The sequence below is a fragment of the Camelina sativa genome, chromosome 7 (genome assembly GCF_000633955.1).
Source record: "Camelina sativa cultivar DH55 chromosome 7, Cs, whole genome shotgun sequence".
Taxonomy (NCBI): domain Eukaryota; kingdom Viridiplantae; phylum Streptophyta; class Magnoliopsida; order Brassicales; family Brassicaceae; genus Camelina; species Camelina sativa.
In genome coordinates, this window is record NC_025691.1 from 23,857,253 (window position 1) to 23,871,040 (window position 13,788).

General features: G+C 37.9%; 3 protein-coding genes across 4 annotated transcripts; 1 reads left to right on the forward strand and 2 right to left on the reverse strand.

The window, feature by feature from the left end:
- Positions 6,132 to 7,387, reverse strand: LOC104702241 (protein LURP-one-related 15). 2 transcript variants are annotated; one of them, XM_010418066.2, is made up of 3 exons: positions 7,002 to 7,387; positions 6,570 to 6,884; positions 6,132 to 6,428 (listed from the first exon to the last, which is right to left on the reverse strand). In XM_010418066.2, exons 1-2 carry the CDS (start codon positions 7,278 to 7,280, stop codon positions 6,594 to 6,596), a joined length of 570 nt encoding a protein of 189 aa, XP_010416368.1. In that variant the 5' UTR covers positions 7,281 to 7,387; the 3' UTR covers positions 6,132 to 6,428; positions 6,570 to 6,593. The 2 variants fall into 2 exon arrangements, with proteins under 2 accessions (XP_010416368.1, XP_010416367.1); XM_010418065.1 differs by having other exon boundaries at positions 6,167 to 6,428; positions 6,657 to 6,884.
- Positions 8,425 to 9,482, forward strand: LOC104702243 (pathogenesis-related protein 5-like). Its single transcript, XM_010418067.2, has 2 exons — positions 8,425 to 8,584; positions 8,704 to 9,482. Exons 1-2 carry the CDS (start codon positions 8,533 to 8,535, stop codon positions 9,390 to 9,392), a joined length of 741 nt encoding a protein of 246 aa, XP_010416369.1. The 5' UTR covers positions 8,425 to 8,532; the 3' UTR covers positions 9,393 to 9,482.
- On the reverse strand, positions 9,620 to 12,109 carry LOC104702244. The gene is made up of 6 exons (XM_010418068.1): positions 11,659 to 12,109; positions 10,747 to 10,879; positions 10,384 to 10,523; positions 10,235 to 10,297; positions 10,077 to 10,145; positions 9,620 to 9,998 (listed from the first exon to the last, which is right to left on the reverse strand). The coding sequence occupies exons 1-6, from the start codon at positions 11,899 to 11,901 to the stop codon at positions 9,894 to 9,896; spliced, it is 753 nt and encodes a 250-aa protein (XP_010416370.1). The 5' UTR covers positions 11,902 to 12,109; the 3' UTR covers positions 9,620 to 9,893.

Genomic DNA, 13,788 nt, shown 5'->3' on the forward strand with positions numbered 1-13,788 from the left:
CGTTTCTTTTTACTTTTTTCAATAGTGAGCTTAATTTGTCTTTGTACCTTCATCTTTTCAACTTGGAATAACCTTAAGGTATTGTGGATTGCAAGGATCAGTTCCTGATTTGAGAAGGATACAAGCACAAGAAGCCTCACTTGGGAAACGATTGGAAGAAGCCTTTTTGCAGATCTTGTTGTTTTCTTGATCAGTGTTCTTTCTTTTCTTGGAATACTTGTGTAAGAGTTACTTCTTGTTGTTTTCTTGATCAATGTTCTTTCTTTTTGTTATCTTTTGTACTTGGGGTTGTAATGAATATGATGTTATGTAAGATGTGTTTTGTTAATGTAATATTAATTGTATATATTTTTATAATTGTTCAAATATAAGAATTAGATGTAAATCCAATTAAATAGAATTTATAAAACAAAATTCAAATATAAAATTTTATATAAATCAAATTAAATATTTATATAGCAAAATTATAGTGTTATAACACTTTATCATTAATTAAATACATAATCGTAAATTAGTCGTCAATTAGTCACTAAATTTGGTGACTACATTATGACTATTTAGTGTAGTCGTAAAATAGTCGTAGCGTAGTCACTAAATTTAGTGATTACTTTACAACTAAATTTACGACTATACAAAATAGTCATAATGTAGTCGTAGCATAGTCACTAAATTTAGTGACTACTTTACGACTAAATTTACGACTATACAAAATAGTCTTAATGTAGTCGCTATTTGGCGACTAATTTTACTACTATTTATTTTAGCGACTCTCGATTTACTGGTTTTAGTCGCTATTTAGTTGTAACACACCGTTTAGCGACTAAATAATAACTAATAGTGTAGTCGCTATTTGCCTGTTTTCTTGTAGTGAGTTCCTCTAGAATACAATAGAAAAGCTAAATGATTTTCTTAAGAATAAGAATTATGAGATTTTGTATCTTACAATGGACCTCTTTTATAAAATAAATCCCAACTAGAGAAAAGGAAATAAGTTTGAAATAGGGAAATTAAGCCAAGTAAAAAACCAGACAAAGGGAAAAAAAAACCATAGAAATTAACATAATAAAGAAAAATTAAAATTTTCTAGAGGCGTCCTGCCTCAGCAAAAATGACAATGAGAGAGGCAACGAAGGCATAATCAACGTTTGGATAAACAGTGACAGAGTAACTGTCCTTTCCCAAGAAAACGCTCCGCACCGTGTGCTTCTCGTGCACCTGCCATTCAAAACCATACCATTTTTTTTGTTTATCAGAAATAAATGTTTTTATTTCTCAAAAAAATTGGCAAACTCCCAGTGCATAGTGTATTGTGTATAGACATGTTTATTTCCAGACGTGAAAAAAAGAAATATGATGATTCCACATAAACTAAACTATACCATATACATTAATTCATAGAAAATGGATTTTTGTTTGTTGATCACTATAGAAAAAACCGTCGCACGAATCAACTGCTCATCACTAATTGGACCGAGTCCATCGTAAATAATTATTTATTTATTTTCAATGTAACAGTCTGTAATGTTATATTTTTGGTATAATTGGTAATAGATAATATCATCTACTCGTTCAAGTAGCAAATCACTCTTTTGTACGCATTTATTCGGTGTTCATACCCGCGGATCACTACAGACACATCTATTTGAATATCTTACTCACATATCACAATTAAATACATATGTACGGATCTCATACTCGCAAGTGTGAAATATTTTGTAAAGGTTGCTTTTATTCATTCTCATAAGTTTAGTATTTATACATACAGAGTATTCCTTTTATGAGTAGATCGTATCTTAGCTAAGAATATTGACATAGATATTGACATATCCTAATACCCCCCTCAAGTTGGTGCGTCGAAGTCTCGAACACCGAACTTGCACAATAGACTGTCAAACAAAGGTCGTGGTAACGCCTTGGTAAAGATATTGGCAACTTGATCATGAGTACAAATATGAGTCGTAGTGATGAGACCATCTCGAACAGCATCACGAATCTGATGGCAATCCGATTCAATATGTTTGGAACGTTCATGAAAGACAGGGTTAGCGGCGATATAAATAGCAGCCTGACTGTCACAGTAAAACAGAATAGGATGAGGATGAGCAAAGCCAAATGTATGTAATAACCCCTTCAGCCATTTAACCTCTTTAAGACTATAGGCCATGGCACGGTATTCGGCCTCCGCCGACGAACTAGAAACCGTATCTTGTTTCTTAGTCTTCCAAGAGATTGGTGAATCACCAAGATAAACGACATACGCAGAAAGTGATCGCCGCGTGCGAGGGCACGCACCATGGTCAGAGTCACAATAAGCCGTGAGAGTGAGGTCACTGTCACGGCGAAGGAGAACACCTTGTGTAGGAGACCCTTTAAGATACCGAACAACCCGAAGCGCAGCCTCCCAATGAGGAACAAGAGGCGTCTGCATAAATTGAGACAAAATATAAACAATATATGTAAGATCAGGACGGTGATGTTGAGGTATATTAGACGCCCGATCAAGCGACGATAAGCAGCTGGATTAGAATATTCTGGAGCGTTAACAGAACCAAGCTTGTGATTGACCTCGATAGGGACAGGAGATGGTTTGGCGTCCAAGAGACCAGCCTCCTTCACAATGTCCAAAATGTACTTACGCTGAGATAAGAAGATACCATCGAGACCACGGGCTACCTCGATGCCCAAGAAATATTTGAGCTTGCCCAAATCTTTCATTTTAAAACACTTGTGGAGATACTCCTTGAGGCGATTAATAGCAGATAGATCATTGCCAACAACAACAAAATCGTCCACGTAAACTAGGATGTGAAGAATGAGACCATCTTGGACAAAAGAGAACAAGGAATAGTCTTGATAGCATTGTTTGTAGCCAAACTGCTTTAGAGTAGAGGAGAGCTTCTCAAACCAACAGCGTGGAGCCTGACGAAGACCATACAAAGACTTGCGTAAACGACACACTTTGGTAGGATTAGAGGTTTGAAAACCAGGCGGCAACCGCATGTAAACTTCCTCTTTGAGGCCACCATGCAAAAATGCGTTGTGAACATCTAGTTGATGAACCTCCCAATCCTTAGCAGCAGCCACACCCAAGAGATAACGGACAGTAGTCATTTTGGCAACCGGAGCAAAAGTGTCCTTAAAGTCGATGCCTTCCTTCTGGCGATTGCCCAAGGCAACTAGACGAGCCTTGTGTCGCTCCAAAGTACCATCCGAGTTAAATTTTAACTTATAGACCCACTTACAACTGATAGCGGTCTTGCCAGGAGGTAAATCCGTGATATCCCAAGTGTGATTAGCTTCAAGTGCTTCGATTTCAAGTCGCATAGCATCACACCACTCCTTAATGAGAATAGCGTCTTTGAAGTGTTTAGGCTCTGGAATATCAAGAATGGCGGCCATAAACACAATATGGTTTGCAGTAAAGCCTGTATCAGTTAAACACTGTGTAATAGGAAAAAGGACCTTACCAGAAACCGTAGATGAAGACGGAGAAGGAAGCGGAGAGTGAGCTTGAGAGTGAGAAGATTGTAAATTTTTGGTAACAAAATCTTTAAGCAGAACAGAGGGTTTTTTTTGATGGTGTCCCTTGCCTAGCAATTCCGGTAAACCAGGAGAAGTCGATATTCTATCAACAGAAGAGGAATCAGCCGACGAAAGTGGTGATGGTGTTGGAGATTATGTCAGACGAGGAGACATTGGCGGAGTGGCTAACGATGGAGACTCAATCGCCGGTGTATCAACAGGAGCAATCTCAGGAGTGGAAGTATCAGCGAAAACAACCGGTGGAGATGAGATGGTCACGGGTGGTGGAAGCCAATCATCATCAGCCGAGAAACTAGAAAGACTAGGTACGGGGTTCATAACAACCTCGGTCCTGAGAAATGGAAAAACATTTTCTTGAAACTGAACATCCTGCCTGATCAAAAACTGTTCCTTCTCAATATCAAAGAGACGCCATCCTTTCTTGCCGAAAGGGTAACCAACAAAAATACACTTGCGGCTGCATGGACCAAACTTATCTTTATCTCTAGTGCGATGGTGAGCGTAACACAAACAACCAAACGTGCATAGCATATCGTAGGCAGGACGTGTACGAAACAAATTTTTGTAAGGAGATTTACCGTTCAAAACCGGTGTAGGAGTTCGATTAATCAAATGAGTAGCTGTAAGTATACTTTCACCCTAAAACTTAACGGGAAGATGACTATGGAATAGACAAGCACGAGCGACATTGAGGATGTGGCGATGCTTGCGTTCCACCCGACCGTTCTGTTGTGGTGTATCAACACAACTTGTCTGATGCACAATGCCATTATCCTGAAAGAAGGACGTAAGACACATAAATTTGGTACCATTGTCACTCTGAATTGCTTTTACTTGTTTCCCAAATTGTTTCTCAGTCATGACACAAAAGTTACGAAGCAAGCGAGAAACTTACGACTTTTCGGACATGAGAAATGTCCACACCGATCGAGAGAAATCATCGACAATAGTAAGAAAATACACAGCACCACAAGTGGAAGGAATGTGGTAAGGACCCCAGACATCGTAATGGACAAGAGAGAAACAATCTAATGTTTTATTAGAACTATCATGAAAAACTTCGCGAGTTTGTTTGGCACAGAAGCAAGTATCACAACTTTTGATATCATTAATACTAGTAGTATAAGAATCACACTCTGGTAAAGAAAACAAAACACTTGCAGAAGGGTGTCCTAGTCTACGATGCCACAAAGCTCCATTAGATGCAATATCCTTGGTAACTCTGTTAACTTGCACAGCAAGAATCCTGGTAAAATAATACACTCCCTCACGCTCCTCACCGCTCCCAATCAAAGTCCTCGTAAAACGGTTCTGGAGAAAAAACAAAGCGTCAGTAAAGATGGAAATACAATCGGTGTGTTTCAAGAGCTTGGAGACAGAGATGAGAGTGCAATCAAAATCGGGCACAAACAACACATCCGAAAGTATGTATTTGTCATTCAAGGCTAAAGAGCCACATTTAGTGGCACGAGAGCCGCGACCATCGGGGAACTTAACCGCAGACGGTATAATGTCGACAACATCAGTCAATAACGAGCAGTCACCAGTCATGTGGTGAAAGGCTCCGGTATCAATAATAACATCAGTAGTATGAGTGTTACCCGACAGTTTTTCAGAGGCGGTGTGCGGTCGTTGAATTTGAAGAAGGCTGATTAGTTGAGCAATCTGATCATCTGTGCCAGTTCCGGAGATGTTGTTGAGACGAACACTGTTGACTCGACCTCGCGCCGGATGACCACCACGTTGAACAGGTAGAGAGGAAGACTCACGAGACGATGAGTCTTTAGTCTCGGGAGAAGGACGACCCATACGATTGTCAGTATACCAATCCGGATAGCCATTGATAAAAAACATTCAGACTTCTCATGGCCTTGTCGACGACAATGAATGCAGTGAAGGGTGGAGCGGTCACGAAAACGAGAGGAGACAACGGCGGCTTGAGGAGATTCTGACTTGACTTGAAACCCAACAGCTTCAGGTTTGGTAGTATCTTTTAGACGGGCAACATTCAGATTTTGTTCTTCACGAACAACACGCGCATAGGCTTGGTTGAGTGAAGGTAAGGGATCACAATCCGAAATTGCAGAACGAATATTGCTGAATCGAGGCAGATCGAGACCAAATAAGAATTGATGAACTCGATCATCTTCGCGTTCTTTGGCAATATCAGGAGCTGCTTCACACCTACACGCACGAAAAGTTTTGTAGTTTTGCAGTTCTTCCCACAACTTTGTCAACCGACCGTAATACTCTAAAACAGAGTGTAACAAGAATAACAAGAAGAAAACACAGTTGTAGGCAAATAACAAGAAGAAAACACAGTTTACCTAGATCTTATACCGCTGATCACACATCACGGTACATCCAGTACTTTTCCGTGAATAGATACAACATGTAGAAATTGATTTGATGCTATTAAGGATGGATGGATTACAAAAGTGCATGTGCCTACAACGACTCCGTTGGCGGATGTATTAAAAAGCATTGGGCAAGGGTCGATTGAATACGTTGATATCCAAGTTGGGCGTTCTCAACATTCACACACCAATTTGAAAGGAGGTATTGGGGGCAATTATTAGTTAGTGGGCTACGTATTGTCTGCTGGGCCAGACCGAGTCATGACTTACTTGGTCGACAAGTTTTGGTTGTCTTACAAAAATAGCTTTACAAACGTTAACTTACTTGTCGGAAACGTATAGAAATATAGAATTGGTTGTCTTACAAGAATAGCTTTCCAAACGTATTTATTCACAAGAATTTTATTTAACTTCTACAAGAATGACAATGAGAGAGGCAATGAAGGCATAATCAACGTTTGGATAAACAGTGACGGAGAAATTGTCCTTTCCCAAGAAAACGCTTTGCACCGTGTGCTTCTCGTGCATCTGCCATTCAAAACCATACCATTTTTATTCCATCATAAATAAGTGTTTTTATTTATGAAGTCAAAAATAATAAAATATATTATTAAATGTATTATATAAAAACTTAATCCGATATTTTTTAAAAAAATATATGATATAAACCTGTCCATGTAAAATACCGTCTTTCTAGGAAGAACAAAGTGAGATGCATGGGAATTTGATGGAAGGAAGGAAAGAGAGTTTGTTTACTTGGGCAACAATGGTGTCAGATTCGCCGGCATAGACAACACAAGAACGCTCGTGCCAAGTCCCTTTGACTCTGAAATCACATCTCTTCTCCTCTGTGTTGTGAGCTAAAAACACATCAAGTTTGGCCTTAAGCTGAAGCATATGCGATCTTTTCACCGTGTATAGCAGATCACCCGGCTCGGTACTCCCTCCTCTAAACACTTGCCACCTGTCATGCATGCTCACCATCTGCAATGATGATAGTATTAATAAACCATTAAACCAAGCCTATCCTAGCTGTATAATTACATATCAAGTTATATAATGTACGTTAAATCTGTTTTTTTTTTTTAAATTAATTTGTACCTTCCCTTTTAAAGTCATGACCTTAGCTCCAGAAGCATCCAGCAAGATCCTCTTGTCGTGAAGAGCAAACAACGGGTCCTTCACCTCGAACAACAGATTTCCGTGCACATTCGTTATCACGAAGTTACCGTCCGTTATCTTCATCAGCTTCCGTACGATCGCCAGATCTATAATTTGCGGAGAGCAGTACCTTGGATCTACTATCACTCCGGCTTGTGGAGGCAAAGGAACCGAAGAGCCACCGCCTTGAGGGTAAGCGTACACATAGGGCTGCTGCATTCTTTTCTTTCTTCTCCAAAATGGATAATACTACACTCTCTCTATTTTGCTTTGCTTTGAAATGTCTTTTTTTTTTTTTTTTTTGGTGAAGCTATAGGTTTAAGGTTCTTACAATTTATAGAAAAAATATCTGGAGCGAATATGTTGACTTTTAAAAAACATAAGTCTGCGGGCATAAACCTCGTAGTTAATCTTGTATATATTTTTCTTTCTTTCGAAAATGTCGAAAATGTTCCAAAATAAATAAAATTTTGTGTGGTTATGACGTGAAGATAAGCTCAAGGTTCTTATAGTTCCAAGATTTCCTTGAAGAATTGTCAAATATGTTTTTAGCACGGTTCTTAGAAAGGGAAATAGATCGATATATCATGGTCACATATATAGATCAAAACCTTGTGGACGATGTAACTCTGAGTTAAGAGAAAAAATAGAACTCTGGTTAGTAAACATTGAGTCATGAACGAAAGGGTCCTTAATTAATTCATGATGTACAAGTTCAAAGAAATCCATCGTCACCTCAGTTACGTATTAATAAAGGCATAGAGTATTTTCTGCTACATGTAGACGACAGTTGAGTCAATTTATGAACAAGAGATTGTCTGTTTAAGTCAGTCTACTCATCACCTCTTATCTTTCAAAGTCTCCCTCAATACAAGTGTTTCTGAGCTAGCCCATTTTCATGAATATACAACAAATTTTACACTTTCACAGCAAACCAAATGACCAATCTCATGATATCATTNAAAAAAAAAAAAAAAAAAAAAAAAAAAAAAAAAAAAAAAAAAAAAAAAAAAAAAAAAAAAAAAAAAAAAAAAAAGCAATACGAGTTATGGAATCAATCATGGAAGACCGTTTCTACTTGCGCGGGATAATTGTTTTTTTTTCTGTAACGGAACCTCACACGAACGTGTGATAATGGTACACGTGCGGTCTCTTCACGTCTCTTTGATTTTTTGTTTGTTCCAAGTTAAAAAAATTGAACATGCTCTTTCACCACTACTGTCATGAATCCGTAATTATTTATGACCCACGATATTTTTCTTTTACCCGTCAAAATTAATGAAAGAACTATAGTAATTTGACGCAATAAAAACCCATTAATGCAAATAACTTCACAAAGCCAAAGGTCATGGGCTAACAAAACCAAAGCACTTATAAATAGAGGAACGGTGCGAGTAACTGACATTCACAATCATCATCATTCACCCGCACATAGATTCACAAAAGACAAAACTCGACTCTTAAACCAAAAATGGCGAATTACTCAAGTATTCAGATTCTCTTCTTGGTCTTCTTCATCACTAGTAAGACCAAACAAACAAACACTCTCTGTTTTTACAACACAATTCGATTTTGTGTTTTTTTTTTTTTTGTCTCTTCGGATTTAATAGTTTTTGTTTGTTTGTGTGTTTTGAAATCGCAGGCGCCATTGCTGTTTCCGCCACCGTCTTCACACTACAGAACAGTTGTCCCTACACCGTCTGGCCGGGGATTCTCTCCGGCAACGACAACACCCTCGGCGACGGCGGTTTTCCCTTGACTCCAGGCGCTTCCGTACAGCTCACGGCTCCTGCTGGATGGTCAGGACGCTTCTGGGCTCGTACCGGCTGCAACTTCGACGCCTCAGGCCACGGTAACTGCGTCACCGGAGACTGCGGCGGCGTTCTTAAATGTAACGGCGGCGGAGTTCCTCCGGTCACTCTGGCTGAGTTCACACTCGTTGGCGATGGCGGCAAGGATTTCTACGACGTGAGCCTCGTCGACGGTTACAATGTCGAGATGGGGATTAAACCACAAGGAGGCTCCGGTGATTGTCATTACGCCGGCTGCGTCGCCGACGTCAATGCGGTTTGCCCTAACGAGCTTCGGATCATGGATCCGCATACCGGAATCATCGCGGCGTGTAAAAGTGCTTGTGCGGCGTTTAATTCTGAGGAGTTCTGTTGCACCGGTGCTCACGCGACGCCGCAAACTTGTTCTCCGACGCATTACTCGGCCATGTTTAAAAGCGCTTGCCCTGGCGCTTACAGTTACGCCTATGACGACGCCACCAGTACCTTCACTTGTTCGGGATCTAACTACTTGATCTCTTTCTGCCCCACCCGGTCTTAACCCGGTTTAGATTTGGGTTCTCACGTTTCTTTTGCTTATTATTATGTACGAAAAAAATTAGTACTTTGATTCATATTCTTCCATTTTAAAGATTTTTCTAGTATTCAGTTGTTACATTCACCTCATTTGCATTGTTACTTTGATTTGTATCTCTTTTGAATTTTATATATGGTATAGGTTTTTTGCATTACCTATACACATTCATATCGAACCTAAACAAAGATGGATGCTTAATTAGAGATCCTTTGATTCCTGTCATTGGTTCTTGATAGACTTTACTTACATGGAGCAGAGCAATGACAACTAAGGGGTTCTTTTGATTCCTGTCATTGGTTCTTGATGAACTTACTTACATGGAGAGAGCAATGATAACTAGTGTTAACCCACCCAATAGACAGAGTTAAAACTACTATACTTAAAACTTTTAAGAGCCACGGAATGGTTAAAACATGTGACCCGCGCTAGCCTTTGACAGACTTTGTTAGCCTATAGCTGATGCAGTTAAAGATCATTGTTTCTGCGTTCTTTTGGTTTCGACCTGCTAGCCTTCTTCATTCCTGTTGCTGTCTGAACGAATCCCACAATTACCTGAAGCTCATCCATTTGCTGTAAACCAGAAAAATGTTTCAGCCTTGTCAAAAATCAGAAGAGAAATTCATAAATATCACCACAGCTTTATGTTACCTGAGACATGAAGTGTCTCTGAACAATGTCAATTAGTTGCTCCCTTGTTGGATTAGGAAGAGCATCCACCTTCACAAAATGAGAACAATCTCACGTGTAGTCAAAAAAACAAAAACTCTTTTCCTACTGGTAACATAAGATTTTATTTATAAACTCACAAGGTTAAAATGTCGCCAGTATCTCAATAATGCAGGCGTATCCAATTTGGTAAAATCAACCTTCTGCGCAGAAGCCATATTCCCAAATCAGTAAACCAAAAACATTTAAATGAAAAACCCCACTAGGTAGAAGAAGTCCGAGGAATTACCATGTTCCCACGAGGTGTTAAACTCGAGTTTTTTGAGTGTGAGTCACAAGATACGGCCCTGAAGATTGCCTTTTGAGATAACCGCGATGATCTGTGTCCTCTCTGCTTCGACTTATGAGGCTTCAAAGTCTCCTCAGTTGCTGCAAAAGACAGCAGAAGATGATAAGAGTTAAGAACCAATTCAAAAGCTAAAACCTTTATAGAATGCTAGAAAACAAAACAGAGCAAAGCTCCAAAAGACAAAAAAAAACTGGAAATTGTTAAAACTAAGACATTCGTATCAGAAGAAAATTGTCAACAACATGCCACATTTATTGAAGAGTTTCGGATCATTCATTGACAGAGACAAGGAACCAAACTTACTCATATCAGAAGGATTGTTCCACTGTGTATTATGCTCGACTTCAAGATCATTGTCTACTTCGTTCCCTGTAGGATGTTCAAGAACACTAAGCGCATTCCTCTGCAACTTCACTTCAATCCCATTAGTCAAAACCTGAAAATCAAAAGCGAGAGAGGACTAGATTTTTAAAAAATTTGCACTTGGTAAAACAAGTAAAGTTTGGGACTTTTTGAGAAATGGGAATGCTAAGGGAGACAAGAACTGGTGGAACTTGATATCGAAATTAGTAAATTATTAGATGCGTTGGGCAATGAGGAAATTGTTACAAGATACTGATTTCATTATAAAACTAGAGAAAAGGTGAAATTAGTAATGATCAAAAGAAGAAAACAAAAAGATCAGAGACACTAAATTTTATAATTAAAAGAAAAAAACTAGCAGCCTAATGAGACGGAGAACATCAATCTAATAAAAGTTAACATCAAAACACAAAGGAAGAAAAATTCGGCAGAGGATGAAAATGACACATCTGAAAAAGAAAGAACAATAACCCTAAAATCTATTAGTTTATATCATAACTAGTGACAAGTAAAACAAATCTAAAAGCCAGCTTGAACAAAGATGAAAAGGGATAAGAAGGATTCTTCAAGAAAAAAAAAACAAATTGATTGAGAAAAGTAAATTAAAGTTAGAAAATAAATATAAAAAAGTGCAGATCGTTATGATGCAATTTATCAAATTAAAGTTATGACCTTTTTAGCACAATCAATCCCATCGGTATGAAAAAATTGCTTCTTTTTTTTTTCATCAAACTACGATTGATTTGTTGCATTACTAAGCTAATGACTCGAGCTGGGTTTTGGATTTATATATCAGACAAAGATGAAAATAAGACAAAACCAAGGTAGGGAAAAGCTAAAATTTATGCTGACCAGCCAATGCCAACCACCGAGTCCGACGGCTTTTTTAACAACGCCTTGAAGACCGACGAGGACAGATTTGGTACGGTTGTTTCCGGTGACGACAACTTTGGTATGACGTGGTAAGACAGATAGTTCCTCTTCGCTACTGCAATCGCCGAAGCAACTCTGTAGCTGAGAGAATCCACCTCCTCCATTGAGGATGCTGCTTGAGTTGTTGTTGTTGTTGTTGTTGTTCTGTGCAGCTTCCAGCATTTGTGTTTTTTTTTTCTCTTTACCTCTCTATTATAGATAAGACAAAAAAAAAAATCGAGTGTTCACGATCTCCGAAAGACAAGTTCGTGCATTTTTCTTTTGGGGAGATGAGATAAGAGAGAAATCGAGCTAGGAAATTAGGGTTTTATTTTATTTAATTTGGTCTGATGAAGAAAAGAGCAAAGAGACAGAGTAAGAGTGAGAGAAGAAAGAGGAAAAAAGCAGAGTATAGTATGATGAGTAAGAGAGAGAGAGAGATGATGATACAGAGAGGAGAGGAGGGAAGTGAAGGGACGATAGCGACCGCCTTCCTAGCTTAACCAATAATAAATCGCCACGTGTGGTTTTGTACTGCCACCATTTTGCTCTGTGGAAATTGAGCGGTTTTTTTTTATTATCTTTCATGGATAGGTACCAAAAAAATCTTTTTCACTTTTACAAATATTTTTTTTGATACTTTCTTTACCCTCTCTAATAGTTTAAAATCTATGAGGTGAAAGATCAAAATTTTGTAATCTATTCACAATGAGTGAATTAATCCGAAGATTAAAAAAAAAAGGTTTATTTTCCTTGTTAAAAGTAATAGGTACACACGTCTATATATATAACCAACTTTATACAATGAAATGGGAGCAAAACAAAAAAAACAATGGATTGAGCGAGTACCCTTTGGTTAAAAGAAAACATTTTGGGTACTAATTTTGTATTGGAATCTGAGTTTTGTTGCTTTTTCACAGGGTTTTAAATAGGTTAAGTAGTATAAAAAAGGAAAAACGAGGGCCATACTTGTTAAATTTTTTGTGTTATGTATACACGCGATCGACGTGAATCCTGAATTGGTTGACTGTTTTTTAATTCAAAAATAATTAAAAAGTCAGGAGTAATGGGGTCCGTGCATTCAAGTAAATTACAGTGACACCCCTTTACTCTCGCATGTTATTTTGAATTTGAAATCACACATACACACACACGCGGACTCTCTACTTCATTCATTGTATAAGACATACTAACAATTAACATGTTTGTAAACTTTGATCTTTGAAGGTATATAAACATAAAAAATAATGATTATGAGTTTAGACGGTTATAAAAGTTTGAAGAAAAGAGTTGTTAGCTAGGTGTAACATGGAAGTAATCCAAAAAGTAAAACATATTTCAGATAAAAGTCTTTATTTTTGGCCTAAAAGCTAAATTGCTGTTTTCAGGCAATTGGTGTTTACACAAATTACACTAAATAATAATCTGTAATGTAAACGTCACCCACATATATTTGTTAGTGTTTTATCCAAATTTTTAGCAACGCCTCCTTCATTTGATATAAAGGACGTACTATAATGCTTCTTATTTGTAATTTTGTTTTATTTCTGTATGACAATTAGTTTGTGCATGTTTTCATTGGGATATCTTTTTTTATTTATATAAGTATATTTTGATGATTAGCAACCTACTGTATTGTGTTTTCTTTTTTTATATACACTACTATTTTGTATCTTTGGGCGTTTCAATTTTTAGTAGATTTTGATGACTAACTACTTCACGGCTAAACACATATAGTTCTAATGTGTCATGGATATGTACAAAAGTAAAACAATGATATAGACAAATTTAGCACATCATGTGCCTATTGTAACTAGCTAGTCCGAAACCAGAAAAAAAAAAAGTAAACCCTTAATCATATTTCTCTGAATGCTGGTTTTAAATTATTAAATAGTAATTACGATTATTGTCGTCAACTAAGCAACAAAGTCGTTGTAGTATAGTGGTAAGTATTCCCGCCTGTCATCCGGATGAACCGGGTTCGATCCCTGGCAACGGTGTTCTTTTTTTCCATAAATTATTTGAAACCCTCTGATTGACTCCAAATGTTGCCAAGAGATTATATAAAAC